The following is a 21,197-nucleotide window of genomic DNA, read 5'->3' on the forward strand; positions in this document are numbered from 1 at the left end:
CCATTGTGGAAGAGAAGACACACACACACACAAAAAAAAAAAATCTAAGAGGGCTGGAGAGATGGCTCAGTGGCTAAGAGCACTGGCTGCTCCTCCAAAGGTCCTGAGTTCAGTTCCCAGCGACCACACGGCAGCTCTCAACTCCAGTTCCAGAGGACCTGACACCCTCACATAAACAGACATAAAGACAAAACACCAATGCACATGAAATGAAACTAAATTTAAAAAACTGAAAAAAATAAACAGGAAAATATCTAAGAGCCAGTGGTTAGGGTAGACCAGGGCAAAACGGTGCCCCTGACATGACAGGACCACTGTGCTCTCAGCAGCTGTGGTCGCCTGCACAAGACCTATACAAGATCAAGCCCGTCAGCGCTCCAGGACGAAGTGGGGCCGGCTCCTGCGCACCCACCCACGGCTGAAGAGCTAATGCCAGTTGCTCCTGGGTGAGGCACATAGGACTGTGGCCCCTACTGGATGAATGGTGCTCAGATGGATGCGCCCATACTCATGAGCATGTGCGCAGCACAGGCTGGACAGTGAGTTTAACAGAAGAGAAGAGGGCCTGAGGACCTGAAGCTGAAGAGTGTCTAAAAATCTGGGGAAGCACGAGAGTCCACATGATCAAGACATAACTTACATGAATGATATCCTCAAAGAACAAAAATATTACATCTAATACGAAGAAAATCTCTGTACTACAAAAAAGGAATATTTTCTTATAGTTCTCTGGGAAAAGTTGAACAGTGCAAACATTCAAAAGCAATAATGAAAACATAACATGGTTCCTATTTTATCTTTTGTTTCACTTTAAGATGTGGAAACTGATTTTTTTGTGCTTAATTCGTAGCTCACTATTACTGTTTAAGACACCAAAATATTGCTAACTTCATGAAAGCATTTTTTAAGAGGCTACCCCTGTAATGACGAGGGGGTTAATACATCAATTTTAACTGTCTTACATAAATGAAGATTGCTGGCGCACCTCATACCTCATGGAGGTTTGTACTACCACTTAAATATTGGAGTTTTAATTTCCCAGGTGGCATGTATACTTCTCATAACTCCTCTCTACTTCTCTTAGCTATTTTGATCAATTTGAATTTTCATTTCCAAGGCATTCTTGAACATCTGTGATAAAACCCTTGTTCGGAGAATTTAATGTTTACTTCTCCAAATCTGAGACAATATGAGAGTCATATTAGATGCATGTGATTTTTAAATATCTTCTGACTCTGATTGTTCCCAATAATTGAATCTCAGGCACATTACTATTTTAAAAGTCAGTTTGTGCTTCTAAAAAAAAAAATAATAGTAATAATTACATAACGCACAGTTTAAATGTACTTCCAAGTTAAAACTGTTCTCAGCTGCGACACTGAGCAGTATTTTTCCTCACCTGCTTGGTCACCTATTTCGAATCTAAATTCACTCAAAGTAAGCACTTCAGTTTTAGCTCCTTTTGGAAAAGCACATCAAGTCAGACATACCTGCCAGTGTTCTTCTAAGTCTCTGACTTGCTGTCGGAGTTCTTTCAGACCCATAATGGCTTCAGCCTCTCGCAGCTTCACGGCAATGAGTTCCTCCTGAAGCCTTGCAATGTTATTCTCATCAGGGAATGAATAGTTCTTCTAAAGTCAGAGAAAATTTGAGACTGCTTTGTAACTCATATCTTTTAAAAATTTGGTTTTGTATACCTGTGTGTGTGCATGCTTGTGTGGAGGTCAGAGGTTAACCTGTGGGAGTCAGTTCTCGCTCCTTCCACCACGCAGATTCTGGGGGTAGAACTCATCTCTATTCGTATTCTTAATTACAGAACATGGATTTGTATGAAAGTAACAAAAAAGAACTGGCGCTCTTAATTGAAGATGTCAGAAGATGGAAAGATCTCCCGTGCTCATGGACCGGTAGGATTAATAGAGTAAAAAATGAACATCCTCCCAAAAACAACCTACAGATTCAATGCAATCCCCATTAAAACTCCAACACAATTTTTCAAGGATTTGAAAAATCAATCTTCAATTTTATATGGAAACAGAAAAATCCTGAAATAGTTAAAACAATACTGAATAATAAAAGAACTGCTGGAAGTATCAACATCCCATATTAAGTTGTACTACAGAGCTATAATAATAAAAAGAGCACGGTACTGGCATAAAAGCAGACACATGTCAACTGACTCAGCCGAATCAATGGACTCAAACTGAAGAGCCCTAGATCTAAGTCCACCTGTGAAGGCCTGACTTTTGATGAAGAAGCCAAAACTACACACTGGAAAAAGCCAGCATCTTCAACAAATAGTTGGTCAAACTGGATGGCTGCTTGTAGAAGAATGCAAGTAGATCCACAGTTATCACTGCACAAAACACAACCCCAGATAGACCAAGTACCTCAAATGTCAAGACCAGACACCCGACATCTGATCGAAGAAGGAGAGAACAGTCTTGAGCTCACCGATTCAGGAAAGGATTTTCTGAATCAGCAGCCTTCAAGTTATTTTTATTTTCTGCCTTCCCAGTCTCCCTTTAGACAGGGCCTCATACATACCAGCTGACCTCCAACTCCCTACGTTGCCAAGGCTGACCTCGAACTGCCCTCCACATTCTGGGTGCTGGATTATAGGTGTGCCACCACACCTGGCTTTACGTGTGCTGGAGGCTGATGCACTCCAGGCAAGCAGTACACCGTCTACCAACTAGCAACATGTCCTTATTTCTAAGTAACTGATACACAGTTCCTCACATGTAAAAAATCAAGTCTAATTCCTCAGTAAGTACTTGGAAAGTAGAAGAGAGAGGTAATACTTAGGTGGTTTCTTACCTTCTCTATATCTAACACTTTGTCCTGCATCTCCTTCAGTGCACACTGAGACTCGGCCTCACTCAGTCGGGCCTGGACCAATTCCTTCTCCAGCTGCAGCACAAAATCTTCGTTGTAGGTGGAGCTGCATTTATGCTAAAAGTTATAAACATATACTGAAAGTCCATAGAGAAACAAATGTGTAAATACAGACATACAAGAAAAATGTAAAATGCTTAAATTTGGGTAGTGTGGCCAACTAAAAAGTAAAATTCTTTCTATCCAGTATTCCAAATTATTTCACTTTTCCAACAAATGAGCTTGAGAGAAAGGGAGAGGGAGGGAGGGAAGTAAAGAAGGAAGTCAGGAAGGAAGGGAGGAGAGAGAGAGAGAGAGAGAGAGAGAGAGAGAGAGAGAGAGAGAGAGAGAGGGAAGCAAGGAGGGAGGGAGGGAGGGAGGGAGGGAAGAAGGAAAGGAAAGAAGTGAATGAGGGAGGAAGGCCCAGTTCTAGTGTCATTTGGATTTGGTAACAAGCTATTACATTCCTCAACATTCATACAAAGTCCCTGCCCTTTTTTCTGTCCACCTGTCACGATACGGAGAATTGTTCTGACTCTACACGCATGATGTGAACAACATGGCAGCCATTAACCTCCTGCAGTCCTTGAAACATGCCTAACCCTAGCTAAGTAGGGTTATAAACAAAAGACCAAACTGCTTTTCAGTGCAAACCCCTTAGGTTCAACTCCCGGTACTAACAAAAGTATAAAATTATATAGACACATAAAATAACTCAATGATTTTTATGCTGATTTAGGTTGAAATATTTCAAATACACTGAAAAAAAAACTTCCCTTTTACTCTTTTCAATATGAATATAATTTCTTAGACTGCTTATTTAGCTCATGTTGAAGACGACAGAAACATACAAAGCCTAACTATTCTATTTAACACAATGAAACATGACACATCAGCTAAGGGAAAGATCTTAAGTCCTAAGGAAGTAAAATTGTATTTGCTTTAAAATGTGAATTTCTTTAAAATATCTGCATAGCTTCAAGTAAGAAGAGAAGGAAGAAGATGCTACACAAAGAGGCAAACCTCAGAGCCTCTCCACTCCGCCGGCATTCGTGAATGCCAGCATAGGCACTCACACTTTCCTAAAGCCCACTACACAGAAAAGCTGCAGTGCAGATGCAAAAAACAAGACAAAGCTGAGTATGCTAGTGCACACAGATGGTCCCAGCACTCGTTTTAGAAGCTGAGGCGGGAAAATCATGACTTTCACACTAGACTAAGATATGGACTGAGTTCCTATCTCAAAAAAATGAAGAAAGGAGGTAGGAGGGAGAAAGATGTCTAACTCTCCGCTCTGTGTGTATGTCCTCTTTAAAATCATATAGCTATCACTTCACACTTATCTCAGGTAACAAATGGATGGCAACTCCAAAATTTAAAAGCACTACAGAGGACAGTCTCCTAGCTGAACGGCTATGGGTGAAGAAAGGTTCTGTCTATTCTATAGTAGGAATAAAATAGACACTGAACTAAAACTATTAAAAATGATCAAATGCTTTCATGGAAGCACTTCCATTTTACACAGCTCTTAGCATTCGCCCTTACCCAGGCGATGTACAAATGGAGGCATCTCCTCTTCCTGGCACTGCAGACTGAACCCAAGGCTTCGTGCATATTAGGCAAGCCATCGATGACTCGGCTACAGCACAGGGCATCTTTTTCTTTTGGAACAGAGCCCCACTAAACGGGCCAGATGTGAACTGAACTTGCTTTACCTGCCCTGTCACTCCACCTAATTAATCTAAGGCTGTTTAATCACCAACATGCCACCTCTAGTAATTCTGGCTCTTTTAAAACAATGCGTATGGGGCTGGAGAGATGGCTCAGTGGTTAAGAGCACTGTCTGCTCTTCCAAAGGTCCTGAGTTCAATTCCCAGCAACCACATGGTAGCTCATAACCATCTATAATGTGAACCGATTCCCTCTTCTGGCAAGTGTAAATGCAGATAGAACACTCATATACATAAAATAAATAAATCTTAAAAAAAAAAACAATGCGTATATAGGAAGCTCATCTGTAACGCTTCATAAATACCTTATCAAATGAAAAAAAAAAAGTTCTTTTGGAATGACCTCAGCCAAGGTAAAGGTATATTAATGAAATCATAATTATTCTATGGGCACTACCAGTATTATTAGCTCTTAAGGTTTAGCTCTGATGAGATCTGTTGAAGTCTGCTTGCCAACATCCTGTAAGAGGAAAGCCCTGAGAAAATATAAAACTCGAATGGCCCACATGAAAGTAGAACCCTCCTCCACAGAAGACGGGGAGGAAGGACTGCTGAAGCCAGAGGGGCAGGAGCACCAGGAGAACGCAACCCACAGAGTCAACCAAGCAGGGCTCATAGGCGATCCAACACAGAGCCTGTGTGAGTCTGCAGCAGGCTCTCTCATACAAGCTGCGGCTCTCTAGCTTGGGGTTGTTGCTGGGCTAACAATGGGAGTGGGGGTATCTATGGCTCTTCTGTCTGCTCATGGGGCCCTTTCCTTTTATTGGGTTGCTTCATCCAGCCATTATATAAGGGTTTATGCCTACTGTTACTGCATCTTGCTTGATATCACTGGAGGCCTCCTCTTTTCTGAAGGGAAATAAGGAACAGTGGATCTGGGGAGAAGGAAGGTGGGGCTTGGAGAGAGGAGAAGTGCTTGGGATATACAGTATGAGAGAATAAATAAAATTAAAAGAAAGCAGAATCTTCACCCTAGCAGAAATAAATTACTTCAACCATATACTAAAACATTAAGGAACTACTAGAAACAAATTGTCAATAAAAATGTATTAACATATCACACACTGAATGATATGCAGCTTGGGAAACATTGTACCCGACACAGTGTTTTGCCCTAAAAGACTGTATTTAATACTGAAATTATTAACTTGGAAATATTCATATTTTGTCTTTCCTACATGACAACAGCCACAACTATGATCACTGATAGTCAGCAAGGAACCATTTGTTTCACTCAACACTCAGCGGGCAGCTCCCTACATTTACATCAAGTTCTGCCAACGAATCTCCTCATGGTCCTGTGATAGACGCAAATCCTATGCCAGTGACATCAAGGGAGTGATTTCTCAGTAAATGGCTCTGCTTTTCAATCTCAAGCACTTTTCTGGTATTGTGAAAAGATGAAAATATAAGTGAGAAAGTTCTCTGCTTTTGTCTTTAATTTTAAAAAACAATCTCAGAGGTGGAGGAAGGAAGAAAGAAAACGACACAGAAAACTGTCTGTATTTGGGGAAATTTCTTATACAGAGTGGCTAATCCTTTACCTAAAATACAGAGACATTCTTTAGATTATAGATTTGGGATTTTACACAGATTTTAACAGCTGAGCATCTCAAAATAAAAATCCACATTCTGAAACGCTCGAAAATCCAAAACTTTTGCCATGTGATAATGAAGAGTTTAAGTTAGCCTGGGTGACTCCATTTTGAAATGAGGAGCCATCTTGACCGGGAGCTGAACTCAGGTATCAGGAAATATCACAGAATGTGTACCTTGCAGAAAACAAAGTTAGCTCTTGTAGCAACAGCCTCCAGGAAATATCACAGAATAAACGTTTAGTAAGAAATAGAGACAATCTCCCTGGCAATAATTAATGAGAATCGGTTGGAAAAATTCTCCCCAACGTTCTAGATGTAGTTTAGAAGAATGGCAATTGTGATTATGTAAAAGGTCGCCTCTCCCCTATGGCTTTTACCCAATCCTGTAACATCAAGGCATGAACCCCCTGCTTGCAGTCTTTCCCTTTAAAAACCCTGCTCACTCAGGGCTCAGGGTCCCACTTTTCTACTGCTGTGTCAGTGAGACATGGGTCCTGAGTTTGATCGCTCTTGCATCCAATCGTCTCCTGGTGGTCTCTGAGGGTGCCATGATCCCAGTATTACAATAACAGTACTCAAAATGTTTCAAAATATTTTGTGCATTCAGAATAGGGCTGCTCAACCTGTACAGTATAAGATTCAAATCTGAAAAGGAATATATATAGTATTATCTATATTCAAACACTGAATTATATGTAGTATTTGCAGAGGTTTAAATAAGAACAGTCCCCATAAGCTCACATACTTAATCACTAGGGGGTGGCACTGTTTGAAAAGATTATAAGGATTAAGAAGTGTGGTCTTGTTGGAGGAAGTGTGTCACTGGGGATGGGCTTTGAGGTTTCAAATGGCCATGCCAAGCCCAGGATCTTGGTCTCTGTCTCTCTCTTTCTCTCCTTCCTTTCCTTTCTCTCTCTGTCTCTTTTTCTCTCTCTCCTCCCTCCCTCTCTCTCTCTGTGTCTCTGTCTTTGTCCCCCCATGTCTCTTCCTCTGTCTCTGTCTCTCTGCCCGCAAAAAGAATGTAGCTCTCAACTACCTCTCCAATACCATGCCTACCTGCATGCTGCCATGCTCCCTGACATGGTAATGGACTAACCCTCTGAAACTATGAGCGAGCCCCAAATAAATGCTCTCTTTAGAACAGTTGTTATGGTCATGGTGTCTCTTCACAGCAATAGAACACTGACTAAGACAACACTGTTCTCTAACTTCAAGATAGTACATATGCACAAAGAGAATCTGTCTCAAAAAAGCCAAAAAAAATTATACACTTACATTCCTTTATAAAGGAAGCTACACAACTCTGGAACCTTCTCTTTTGTAGCATTTCTCATGATGCAAATAAATAACAGTGAAAATAACTTCAAAGTTCTATATATATCCTATAGCAACAGTGTCAGGGACAGCAAAACTGAATAGTAAGTTAGCAAATAGTATTTACTAGATGAATTAACTTCAGGTTTATCTACAACCAAATTTTGTATTAATTTGTATTAAACCTGTTAGATGGAAGTTATATGTTATCAAAATAACCTGTCTGTTATCCAAATGTCCACCTAGCAATTTAGAACTACTTTTAAAAATAATACTTTTAAAAATGTTTTTTAACTTATTCCTGAGAGACCAAAGAATTAAAAACCAGTGGGTATTGTTTGAAAGTTTAAAGCTCCAGTCACCTGGGAAAAGAAACTAGCTTTAATTCATTCTTTCCCCGCGCACTAGAAATACAGTCGCTAGGAAACCGGCCAGAACCATGTATGGTCTTGACGTCTAAAGTAAACCAATCATTTCAAAAGTCAATTTCCCTTACCCAATCATTCAACATCAAAGCATGTAGGTCCCTGCTTGCAGTTTTGCCCTTTAAAAACCTTGTTCCCCTAGACCATGGGGCTACATTCCTCTCCTGTTTCTGCAGGAAGTTTGCATCCTGTGTTTGAACACATAGACAAAAAAAAAAAATCCTCATGTATTTACAGGAGAGTCTATTCCTGGTCTTTGGGGAGGGTCTCACGGACTGGGCACAACAATTCCCAAGACAAAGTATGCAATAGTGCATGTAAATACAAGAAAAACTAGTAAGACAATACATGCGACTGTCATGTTCATAAGCATCTGGAACAGAAAAGTACATTCTAATCTCCTGCAGCACGCGGCTCTAAAAATGTTCACTACCGCCCTACCCACACACCCACAATGGCTGCCATGTTGAAGTTGTTGAATCCACCAGGCACAGTAGCATGTACCTACAGCCTAAAGCAGGGGGAAAGCTAAGACAGGAGAAACAAAAATTCAAAGCTAGTTCAGGCTGCAGAGTCACTAGGCGTGGAGAACTGCTTGCTTGTCACGCTGCTTTGTTATTTACCGAAAAACATGTTTTCACCCTGGCCTTCACCTTGAGACAAAGAAAAGAGGAAGTTTCACCCAGTTCCTTAAAACTTGTTCCAAGTTCCTTAAAGCTTGTTTGTGTGACCTTGGACATAACTACTATAGGGAAGTAGGTTTAGAACTTCTTTTTGTATTGATGTGGCTTGTTTTTGCTTTGCCTATAAAAAGGAATTGTGGAATAAAGCCTGCTGCAGTCTCACTGACAGCCCTCTCCCGATCCCGTGGGTAGTGTGACTTGCTTTAATTATTTCAGTCTTCACTTCCCACTCAGGAACTGTTCCACTCTGCAGGGGGGTCCCACAGCCAGGTGCAACTTAGTGAGACTGTGCATCAACACAAAAAGTAAAAAGAGGCTGAGAATACTGATAGGTGACAGAGCACAAGACCAGAACTACAAATCAGGTTCCAGGACAGCCAGGATTACACAGAGACACCCTGGTTTAAAAAAAAAAAAAAGAGAGAGACGTCAATACTTTCCAGTTTTATACAGAAAACAAATCCTCTGGATAAATCATGTCTGAGAAATTCCTATTTTCTCAAATTGTTTTTTAAAATTCACAACTTCCAATAATTTAAAAGGTAAGTCTTCTGCTTTTTAAATTTAAATGAACATGACATATCATTATAATGTATTAAAATATTGAAGATCATATGAAATCCTGAATGGGGGAGAATGAGGGAGGGGCCACAGAAGGGATACAAATTGAATAAATTATAATAAATGATAATAATAATAAAGAGATTACTTTTTGGGTTTCCCACCAGAAAAAGAAAAGTCTATGAACCTAGAGTAAGAAAATAAAAGGGAGAAAATAAAAAGGAGGAAAGACAAATGCATTCTTTCAGAAGAACACTAATAAGTGTAGAACAAATGACAGAATATGAAAACCACCACTTTGGAAAACTGACGTATAACTAACTTTACATGGATCCAGGGATATCCTTTAGGTAAAAGACATGGATATGTGTCGACAGGGCTCACCGCACCAGTGGGCTCCTTATTTGTGAATACAACCCAAGAATGAAAAGTTTTACAAATCCACAGTTGTACTAAACATGGGTTTTTTCTTGATATTATTTTCTAAGCAGTGTGGCATAACAGCTATTTACTTAGATGTTTATTACACTGAACTAGGCGTAAATACCCTGGAATTATTGACAGTACAGGAAGAATGTGTGAAGGGCATATGGTCATGTGACATTGTGCTAAGTGAGGAATCTGAGCAGCCACAGATCTAGGTGTAGACGGGGAAAGGGACCTACAGAGAACAAGAAACAGATGAGTCACTGGGACAAAGTGTTCCCAATGGATTACTGAAAGGCTGTAAAGATGAAGTCACAGCTTTACAAGGAAGGCTACAATAACCAAATCCACCAGTGCTCTAGGGCACAACTCATCTTCTGATTAAAAACAAATTCCACAATGTCCTCTCATCTAAACATCTAAGTGAATCTAGTTTACAGAAAGCACAGTGGCAGGAGAATCAGAAGAATTCACTATATGAAATGAAACTGTCGAGCTCTCTCTGCAAACTCACCGTCAGCCCCGATCCCGGCTCATGTTTCTCCTTCCCTAGTCTGTACAGACAGAGGCCAGCAACTTCACTGAACATTTCAGACTCAGCTTTTGGCTACACCGATAAACTTTGGTTTGTGTAGCTTTCTATTTGATTTCTGTCAGGTTTCAAACCCCAGGAAAAATAGCTGAGGTGCCTGCTTAACATGTAGAAGCCGACCTGGCCTGAGGTTCTCCCAGCATGCCTCAGCATGTTACAGGACCTCTGAAATGGCATGCCCCACCCCTAACCTGAACTCTCCAGTCCAGTGGACTGGGCTGCTCTTCCCTATATCCTATATATTCCAACCACTGGGTTACAGCTCTTTGTACCTTGGTCCCCTCCCTTCCATTTCCCCTCCCCACGTGTCCCAACTCAGTCTGGTCACAGCCATCTGACTTTCTCATGTCCCTGTCTCTGCCTACATTCTTTTAATCTACAATAAACTTTCTTCTCCACACACCTACAAGTCATGTTCCCTTTCCTTTTTTTATTTTTGTTTGCTTGCTTTAAGTTCAATTTGCACTCGTGAAACTATCTATCCTTAGGGAAAAACACATTCTTGGTGTAAGGCTTGGCGTCTCATAGAACGCAAACACTGTTCTAAGTTTCTCTATAAAGCACTGTGGTAGACGGCGCTCACACGTGTTCACACGCAATCTTCAGACATTCCCTTCCAGACATTTGGAAATTTTCAGGATATTACTAATTTTACTGTTAAAAATCCTACTTTTCTGTTTCATGTCTTGTTATTACCTAAATCTCATGTAAATGCAGAACTGCTGCAATTGTGATCATTTTAATATTACTTTAAAATACCGATTTTTCTTAGCTGCCTTTACTACTGGAAACAAAAACAAAAACAAAACACAGGTTTACTGCTTTCATTGCCCTCTTCCCTTCAGTCCCCTAACTTGTGAATACAGCTGATGTTTCTTAATTTTACTGAATAAAAGTAAAGCCCACTTTGCAGTAATTCTATTTGCAGTACTGGCTTGTTTTAAAGTCTAGGTCTAACAAGCCTTCTCAACCTTAACTCTATTATCATCCAATTCTTACTTAAGAATAGAAGCAACAGCTTCTACTTTAAATCTCATAACTCTGTTAGGATCACATTCTGTGAATTCGGCAATGGAAAATTGTGTCTAAATTTTAAGACACTTGTGCTAGCTAATTTTTATGTCAACTATGAAACTAACTTTTACTCACCTGATTTAATTGTCTCCGAGGCTTACTGCCTCAGTCTGCTAATCCAGGCCTAGTCCTGGAAGCTTCTAGCCTCCACAGAATGTTTTCAGTCTCGGAGACTTAGTGCTGAATAAGCTTATCCTTTCTAGTTCTTTCTGAACTCTGGCTGGCTGGTTCAACTCAACTGTTCTGGCTCAAACCTCTCTCCTAGCTCACTGATTCAATCTGGTTCTCTCAGTTGCTCACTGAATTGCTCTGCTTGGTCTCAAACTAACTCTAGCAATCTGTTCTAATCTTCTAGCTCCTTCTCATTCTCTGGCTTGTTCTGTCTTCACTTGTGTCTAACTTGCTCTCCCTTCAACCCCTCTGTCTCTGGATCCCAGAACTGAACTACCACGAACTCAACCCCACTGCACTGCCTCTCAACTCAGTGACCCAACTGAACTACCTCAGAGATCTGACTGCCTCTGTCTCCTGAGTGCTAGGATTAAAGGCTTGCACCACCATGCCTGGACCTAAGCTTTTCTTTACATGAAATTTGCTCTCTATCTCAGGCTGGCCTTGAACTCAGAGATCTGTTTGCGTCTGTCTCCTGGGATTAAAGTTGTGTCTGTATTCCTAGAATGTATTCTGTAAACCCAGAAGGTTTAGGTATGTGGTCTCTTGCCAGAGCAGCCATATTGTGAAAATTCTTCTAGAGTCAACTTGGCACCTGAGAAGAAGGACCTCAGTTGAGAAAATGTGTCCATAAGATCCAGCTGTGGGCAGCCTGTGGTGTTTTCTTAATTAGTGATTGGGGAGAGGCCACGCCCATTGAAGGTGGGCCATCCCTGAGCTGGTGGTCCTGCCTGCTGTGAGAAAGCAGGCTGAGGAAGCCATGGGTGGCCTTTTCAAGCACTCCTGCAGGATCCTGCCCTGCTTGAGCAACTGTCCTGACTTCCTGCCATGATAGACAGTGACCTAGAAGCATAAACCAAAAAAAAAAAAAAACTGTTTCCTCCCTGCACTGCTTTTGGTCACCGTGTTTCATCAAACCAGTACAAACAAAGACAATACTCAAGGGCACTATATAATCAGTGGCTGTTTACGTTAGGTTAATGTCATTAGCAGTTTTTAAGAATTACTCCCCCCCTCTGACAACTTCTCTCCTCTTCAAGTAAATATAAGCACATACTTTAGCCCATAATTCAATGCTCTGATACAGGAAGTCTAAGCTAGAATATTTCAGGAAATATAAGCTGTCAACATTATGAAAATTTTAAATATACATACTCTAAATGCTGAGTGATAACTTCATTTTATAATGACCAAAAACTAGCCGATGTCAAGATTACCTCCTATAAAAGAGATGTCTAAAACTACGCAAAGCAGCTGAACATTGCTTATTTTCTATTACACATAATATAAGATATTATCTATTTCTAACAAAACCATAAAAAAGAACAGGAATCGTTGTTGCCACAGTATGACTCCTTTAAATTACCGAGCCCACCGGGGAAGGCCTTCCTAATCCACTTCCAGTGTGCGTCACAATCTGACAGAGGGGAAGGTGAGGAAGGCACTGCAGGCTCCTTACCCGTCGCCGGTGGTGCCGGAGCTCCCTGATGGTGCCTTCAGCCTGCTCCAGCTTAGCCCTGGCCTCATCACTCTGCTGTCTGATGGTGGCCAACTCCCGTTTTATGAGGTAGTTTTCCTCAGCCTCCTGGGCTCGTGTCACTTGTCCCTTAGGACATAATTTTTGTGTGTGTATAAAGCAATTTAGAATAGATTCATGAAAGACTGCCTTTGTGAGGTTTAGTTATTTTTTTGACATGTTAAAAAAAAAAAAACTCAGAGAACAGAATAGCCTAGGTAATTATTAGCTAGAAGTTTGTTATTTTGCAAATTTGAGAAAACTAGATGAAAATTTCATCTGGCATCTTAAGAACAATTCTTAAGTCAATAAATATGCAATTCATGCACTATTACTGAGTTGTACATGCAGGGCTAAAATGTTCACTGAACAGTGGTTGATGTCACAGAACCACTGTTTGCCACTTGAAATAAATACTTTAAAAGTAGGGTTAGCTTTAAAACGTGCAGAGATAGGCACCAAATTAATGATAATTACATTTATCAAAACATTAAGTATACAGCCATGTGCCAGCCCAATGAATTATTTCTAAAAAAAAAAAAAAAAAAAAAAAAAATGCATGTGAAATTGCATGCATAAAATATGGATTTCTAAGTTTAAGATTTTCCTCAGAGGTTAGTGAAAAAACTAAAAATAAAAAATAAAATAAAAAACTATACCTGTATCAATCTATCTGCCAAGGAAGCACTTTCCTACAAAAGGAAAAATTTAGGTAGAAATATAAGACAGGAAATCAAAGTGATAAAATTAGGAATAAGAAAGCATCCACAGCCAAATTCCATCTACTTTTCACTGCTAATTAAAATGGACATTTAAAATTAAAAGTTAATTTTAATAAACTGTTATTTTTAAATCTTAAAAAGCAATTATCAAAATAGGGACAGATTACATATAACCCTGTCTCTAAAAGAGACAAATCTTTCATTACTCGGACAAACAAGTACTTTTTCTTGAAAATCTATTTCTCATCTTTATTAGGCCTAATCATATCATCAAACCACTTCTGTGAAAGGGAGAACGGCCCGAGTCAGCAACCCCCACTCATGAGACAGGCCAGCACCTGGAGCACCCTCAGCAGGAAGGAGGACAGCAGGAAGGAGGACAGCAGGAAGGAGGACAGCAGGAAGGAGGAGAGCAGGAAGGAGGACAGCAGGAAGGAGGACAGCAGGAAGGAGGACAGCAGGAAGGAGGACAGCAGGAAGGAGGAGAGCAGGAAGGAGGACAGCAGGAAGGAGGACAGCAGGAAGGAGGACAGCAGGAAGGAGGACAGCAGGAAGGAGGACAGCAGGAAGGAGGACAGCAGGAAGGAGGAGAGCAGGAAGGAGGACAGCAGGAAGGAGGAGAGCAGGAAGGAGGAGAGCAGGAAGGAGGACAGCAGGAAGGAGGAGAGCAGGAAGGAGGACAGCAGGAAGGAGGACAGCAGGAAGGAGGAGAGCAGGAAGGAGGACAGCAGGAAGGAGGAGAGCAGGAAGGAGGAGAGCAGGAAGGAGGACAGCAGGAAGGAGGAGAGCAGGAAGGAGGACAGCAGGAAGGAGGACAGCAGGAAGGAGGACAGCAGGAAGGAGGACAGCAGGAAGGAGGAGAGCAGGAAGGAGGACAGCAGGAAGGAGGACAGCAGGAAGGAGGAGAGCAGGAAGGAGGACAGCAGGAAGGAGGACAGCAGGAAGGAGGACAGCAGGAAGGAGGAGAGCAGGAAGGAGGACAGCAGGAAGGAGGACAGCAGGAAGGAGGAGAGCAGGAAGGAGGAGAGCAGGAAGGAGGACAGCAGGAAGGAGGACAGCAGGAAGGAGGACAGCAGGAAGGAGGACAGCAGGAAGGAGGACAGCAGGAAGGAGGACAGCAGGAAGGAGGACAGCAGGAAGGAGGACAGCAGGAAGGAGGACAGCAGGAGCGTAGAAGTTCAACTTAACTCTTAATAATCCATGGAGAACACTTTCCGGTTCAGGAAGTCAACTGAGACCTAAGTCCTTAGGGAATTCTAAGAGCCAGTGAAGACCTGGCACTTCATTCCTAGACACAAAACTCACTCCACCTTCTCAGACCCTCCTTATCCTTCCAAGGCCCAATGCAGTAACACTTTCTCTTTGGAAATATTGGACTCTAATGATGAAAGACGCTTAAGTTACCTATTTTACTGCAAGCTGAGTATTTGGTGGGGGCAGGGATAATAAAAATTAAAATGACTTAAGCTCAGTATGTATATGGAATCATCAAAAAGTAAAATCGCTTTCCAAGCCACTTCAACACAATCCTCTTCCAAGAGGAAGTACATTTGACTTGGTATAAAGGCTGCAACCATTACACCATCCACAAACCTGGAAGGAGTATCTTGTTCTTGTGTACCACTGAGTAATATAAAACAATGAAGGCTTCTAGAATAAAAGACAAACACTGCAAACTATGCCCCTTTCTAGCTATTTCTTTTTTGGATATTTACCTATGAATCTTCAGAGATTGTAAATAAACTACATAATGTCTTGAGTAGCAGATTCACACCAATTTACTCTCAACCTGTAGCTTCAAAAAGACTTCTGTTTTCGCTGTTTGGGTTGGTTGTTTTTGCTTTTGAGATACAATTTCATGCAGTCTAGGCTGGCCTGAAACTCACAGTACAACCAAGAATGACCTTGAACTTCTGATCCTCCTCCCTCCACCTCCCACGTGCTAGGACTGTGAGCATACCATGTCCAGTTTATATGGTGCTGGGACTGAACTCAGGACTCTGTATATACTGCATGCCTCACTCAAGAAGACTCTTAAATTGTGATAGTGAATTCACTCTCAAAAACACAACACAAAACACTCCATCAAAAACATAGTAAGAAAAATATAAAAATTTTTTCTTACTTTCTAGTTATCGTACATGAAATAGGAAGGAAAAACTATTAGTGGATACCAAGACAATTCTACCAACCGAAGAAGTTATAAAACTACACGGTGTAGAAAATCAACATGAACACAGATTTTAAAATGGGGAACCAGTCACTCTGACTAAATGGAAGGCTGTTGTATGCCTTAAAAGAGCCACTGCCGTGCTCAGCACAGGGCCCGAAAGAGGATGCGCTGGAAGGCCATCTCTAAAACACCCCACCAGAATGTATTCCCACCGAAGTCACCTATTCCTGAGGTTCTATGAAAAGAAAGCAAATGACGTCTCTAACAGAAACTTCTGTTATACCTGCCCATGGGTGTTCATCATTAATAACTAGCGAGCACAGTAAACTAGGGAAACTGAGGGCAGCACCACAACTTGGGTGACAGCACCAAACTCTGTGAAGATGTTACAGTCAAACAATGAGCATTCAATAGAAACCAACAGCCGTTTACTTACTTTCTCTAATGTTTCAATGCGCTGCTTTAAAAGCCTATTTTCTGTGCGTAACCTCTGCCAAGAAAAAAAAAAAAGGTTGTTTGCAAACATTCTTGAGAGAAAAAATAGATTCCTAAGTCAGAGCATTGGTAATGTGCCACCTTTTATAATCAGAAGTAACTGTACGGAATGGCATTTATCAAACACTGCACTGTTGAAGGCTTAGAGTAAGAACACACGCCACAGGAGACATCACACCTGTCAGACCTCCTGCACTAAAGTTTAAACACTAACTGTAATAATAAAGAGCCTTTGTTTTCCCATCTATAATGGCTTATAACCTTTTCCTGTTAAGATTTATTTCTCTTCTTTATGTGCTGGAGTTTTGGCTGAATATGTCTGTCTGTCCACCACATGTGTGCAATGCCCAAGGAGTCCAGAAGAGGGTGTTGGATCCCCTTGAAAATGGAGTTACAGACATTTGTGAGTCTAGGGATCTGAACCCTCTGGAAGAGAAGTGAAGGCTCTGGGCCACTGAGCTAGCTCTCCAGCCTGACTTACACTATTCTTATTCTAACAACCTGTGTCTCCTACAGAGCTTTACAATATAATTAGCATTCAAATGTTAGTTGAACAAAAAGTAAGCTTTAAATATGCATGTTCACAGGATGTCAAATTGTTGCTTATACTACACTAATTTACATTCATATTACAAACAGCACAGAACAAAAAGGCTTACAGTATAAACAGCTAAAGGCATTTACCATGAGTTGTTTCTAATTTTAAAAATTAAAAAACTCTTAATTACTAGCATTTTAAAAACACTGGCTACCGGCTGTTTTCTAATTAAGAAAATTAAAAACTCTAATTACTAGTATTATTATTCTGTGCCAGACGCTCCAATCTTATCAAGTTGCTATCAAGTGTTAAATATAAATAATTCCACTTCACAAGTAATCTCCTGACATATTTTATACATTCTATCAACATAATTTCCCACCCCCATAAACTGTCCCTGAATTGTGTGTCTGTGTGTCTAGTGTGGCTCCAAGTGTGCATGCCCATGTGCACATGCAGGACACACGGGCCCTGCTCTCCTGCTCTCTGCCTTACTCCCCGAGGCAGGACCCGTCACTGGAGCAGGAGGGAAGCTGAGCCAGTGCTCCGGCTCGCTCTCCCTCCGCAGCTCCAGGGTTGTCGTGCACACAGCCTGGGCCGGGTTTCACAGGGGTGCTTGCTGGGGACTCAGGACGCGCATGCGAAGAGACACCGTAGCACACCCATTTCTGAACTGTTACCCATGCTGTCTTTCCATTCTTGCAGGCTCTCAAGCTTCAAACCTCTTTACTGTTTTGTACCCATTTCTTCCAGAGCTCAGCGCAGCTTTCCGTCCTACCTGTGACTCTCTCCTAGAAATGTCTTCTTCCATAAGACTTACATACAGTTTATATGACACACAAAAGCCTCAGTTTGAGAAAATAAGGAACTAAATGTTTACATCTTATTAAGTGGCTCACAAATTAAAACACACTTAGTTACTGCACAGGAGTGGGGGTTTTCTTGCTCTGCTCTCTAAAATATACTGAGTTAAGGGCTGAGAAGACAAAATGACAGTGTGAAGAGGAATTGTTCCCTATTTCTTGGCAGCTCCAACTATGCGCAGCACAGCAGCTGCCACAAATTACAAATACCCTTACTATCCAGGAGCGACTGCCTCCCTGCTCCAAAGTATTCCCAAAGTCTTCTAAAGTATATTTCAACACCAAAGGTAACATTTGTTTATCCTAAAAAGTTATATTGTTAAATCCTAAGCACACAACAGTGTAAAAGTTAATTACAATAGACATCATATCTGTGTGTATCCCTGACTGTCCTGGAACTCAACTCTGTAGACCAGGCCTCCAACTCAGAGAGCTCTGTATCCCAAATGCTGGGATTAAAAGCATGTACCACCAACGCCCACCTTGAATTTTCTATTTTCCTATAAATCAACATTCCCTCTAAACAAAAACAAAAAAGACCCTAACCAAATGTCTTGGTACTGTCTTTAAATGATTCACTGTGTAGACATTTGTATGGTACAATTTTTGTTTGTTTTGTTTTGTTTTGTTTTGTTTTGAGACAGAATTTCCCTGTGTAGCCTTGGCTGTCCTGGTACCCCAATCTGGCTTCCAACTCAGATATCCACCTGCCTTTTGGCACCTGTGTACCACCACGCCCAGCTGTGAAAGGACTTTTTAATTAACTGACAGGAAAGACTGCAAAGTTAATACACAGGATCCATTTCAGTGTTACTGTAAGTGTGTATGTGTGTGTGTTTTATGTATATATGGGTTGCAGTTATAGACAGCTGTAAGCTGCCAATTCATACTGCATATTGAAGCCAGGGCCCCTGGAAGAGCAAGTTCTTTGTGATGGTTGAGCCATCTCCCCAGCCCCTCGGTGTTAAGTTTCAATTTTTTCTGTGTTTTCTTTTAGACTACTATGCACTGTATTTTGAAAATTATACCCATGTATCTTATTTTAATATCTGGTCAAGGTGGATCAGCAAGATGGCTCCATAGAAAGATGCTTACAGTAAGCCAGAGACCCAGGTTTGATAGCCTGTACCCACAGGATAGAAGGGAAAAACTGGCTCCCAGTCCTTTGACTTCGTGTGTAGGTGCTGAGACACATGCATCTAGCATATGTGTGCACAGGAACACAACAGACGCAAACAATAAATAAGTTTTGTTTCTCAAATCTCATAATTTCCCCAATTCTTGTTTTGTTTATCAATACCAAGCCCCATATACACTTCTGAACTCCCTGGGCACCAGGCACATATGTGGTACACATACATGCAGTCAAAACACTTATTCACATAAAATAAATAAATCTAAAAGAAACTGCAAAAATTGGAGCCTGAGGGTCTTGATAAAAAAAAATGAAAACAGGATGGGAGCCAGGCAGGCCTGATGGTGTATACTGAGAATTTCAGCTACTCAAGGAAGCTTAAAACAAAAAAGCTATAAGTTCAAGGCCTGTCTGGGCTACAAAGTGAGTCCAAGGCCAGCTTAGACAATTTAGTGATCACCTACCTCAAAATAAAAACCAAAACACAGGCTGAGGATACAGCTCAGTCAGGGGTAAAGAAAGTACCCTAGAATTTGCAAGGCTATGGGTTTAACACCCAGCACTTACAGTGTGGCAGTGAGGGAAATAAGACAAAAGAATTCAAACATGCAGATAAGAAGAAAGAACAAGAGGAGGAAGGGGAAGAAGGAAGGAAGGAAGGAAGAAAAGAAGGAAGGAAGGAAGGAAGGAAGGAAGGAAGGAAGGAAGGAAGGAAGGAAAATGGAGGAGGATGAGAACAATAACAAATAAAAATAGGGTTGGTAGGGAGCTGGAGAGATGGCTCAGGGGATAAGAATACTGTCTGCTCTTCCAGAGGTCCTGAGTTCAATTCCCAGCAACCACATGGCGGCTCACAACCATCTATAATGAGATCTGGTGCCGTCTTCTGATGTGGCAGGTGTACATGCAGACTGAACACTATATACAAAATAAATAAATAAATAAGTTGGGGGAAAAATAGGGTTGGTGAAATGGGCAAAAACACATGCTATGACAGCTAAGGGTACTTTTTGGATCCACAGCACCATGTAAAAAGCTGGGTATGGCTGCATGTGCCTGGTACCCAGTAGTGAAGGCTGGAGAGAACATAGGTCCCAAGAGTTTATTAGTAGGTGAGCTGGCCCTGCACCTCGCTTGGGCAGAATAGCAGGACCAGCCCTGGTGGTGGGAGGGGTGAACCAGCATCAAAGGAGAGAGGGTGGGAGAGTTGACCCGCCAGGCCCAGAGGAGGTGGTAATGGCCTCCTGCCCTTCACCACCTGGGGCAGGCAGAGAACTGGCTATATGCTCATGAGAGCGGGGGAGCTGGCCCTATCCCTAGCCTGCTGCAGCACGTGGGTGAACGGGCCCTGAGCCTCATCTGGACAGCAGAGTAGAGCTGGCCCTGGTGAGTCAGCGGGCACAGGTGAGTCAGCCCCCAGGGTGAGAGCACTGCAGACCTGGCCCTGCCACTCCTCTGTAGGTGGCCTGGCTGCAGGGGTGATGCCTTTACCCCCTCACCACCAGAGGAAAGGAGGAGACCTGAGAGCGGGGGTCATGAGAGCAGAACTATCCCTGCCCTTCGGAGGCTGCAGCACTTAGGAGAGCCCTTAGGAGAGGCCCTGAACCTGGACTGGGCAGTGTGGTGGAGTTGGATCTGGGGGCGTGGGTGCAGGTGAGCTGTCCCCAAGGACACAAGAGCAGGAGAGCTGACCATGCTTCCTGCCATCAGGGCACTGGGTAGTCTAGTGACAGCAGTTAGAGAGCTCGCTCTGGTGGTATGGATAAGGGAGAGCTGGTGAGCTGGCCAGCTAGCTACCACCCAGGTCCAGATCCAGGGCTCTGAACTGGCCCACCCCAAAATCTATACCATCTGTGAATGGTTGGGACGAATGAAAGGGCCGGTTCTGCTGCTTCAAAGCTTCAGAATCTCGGTGACACAGGGCAACAACAGGATAACTGGGAGGAGGATGCAATGTTGATGGTGTCACAAGCCAGAGGCCTTGAAGCAGACCAGTGACTCACTGCAATGAACACTTGCAGGTGAAGATGTGTGGACAGAGGGTGTACTGTGGGACACACTGACACTCTACAGCTTCCATGGTGGGATGGTCTCTGTGCTTTGTTGTTGTGTGTGTGTGTAGGTTAGGCAGCTAGCAGACCAGTAAGACACCAGCACAGCGAGAGCAGACAAGGACACCTGTTGTCCTCCGTCCCCCACCGGCACATCCTCTAAACGTGTGCACATACACACACATGGAAATATTTTCAGATGAGCAAGGTTCCCTGGAGATTAGCATATTTTATTCTTGTTTGTTTTCTCCAT

General features: G+C 42.1%; 1 protein-coding gene across 7 annotated transcripts in view; it reads right to left on the bottom strand.

Moving 5' to 3' along the window:
- Evi5 (ecotropic viral integration site 5) overlaps positions 1–21,197 on the bottom strand; it is a 146,007-nt gene that overhangs the window by 55,142 nt on the left and 69,668 nt on the right. For 4 of the 7 annotated variants that reach the window (XM_060381099.1, XM_060381095.1, XM_060381096.1 and 1 more), the window contains 5 exons: positions 16,299–16,352; positions 13,627–13,659; positions 12,911–13,057; positions 2,821–2,955; positions 1,491–1,631 (listed from right to left, as the gene is read on the bottom strand). In XM_060381099.1, coding sequence (XP_060237082.1) covers positions 1,491–1,631; positions 2,821–2,955; positions 12,911–13,057; positions 13,627–13,659; positions 16,299–16,352 — 510 coding nt within the window. The remainder of the gene's footprint in view (positions 1–1,490; positions 1,632–2,820; positions 2,956–12,910; positions 13,058–13,626; positions 13,660–16,298; positions 16,353–21,197) is intronic. The other 3 variants (XM_060381098.1, XM_060381101.1, XM_060381100.1) reach the window with 2 other exon arrangements.

Source organism: Meriones unguiculatus, chromosome 3 (genome assembly GCF_030254825.1).
Source record: "Meriones unguiculatus strain TT.TT164.6M chromosome 3, Bangor_MerUng_6.1, whole genome shotgun sequence".
Lineage (NCBI taxonomy): Eukaryota > Metazoa > Chordata > Mammalia > Rodentia > Muridae > Meriones > Meriones unguiculatus.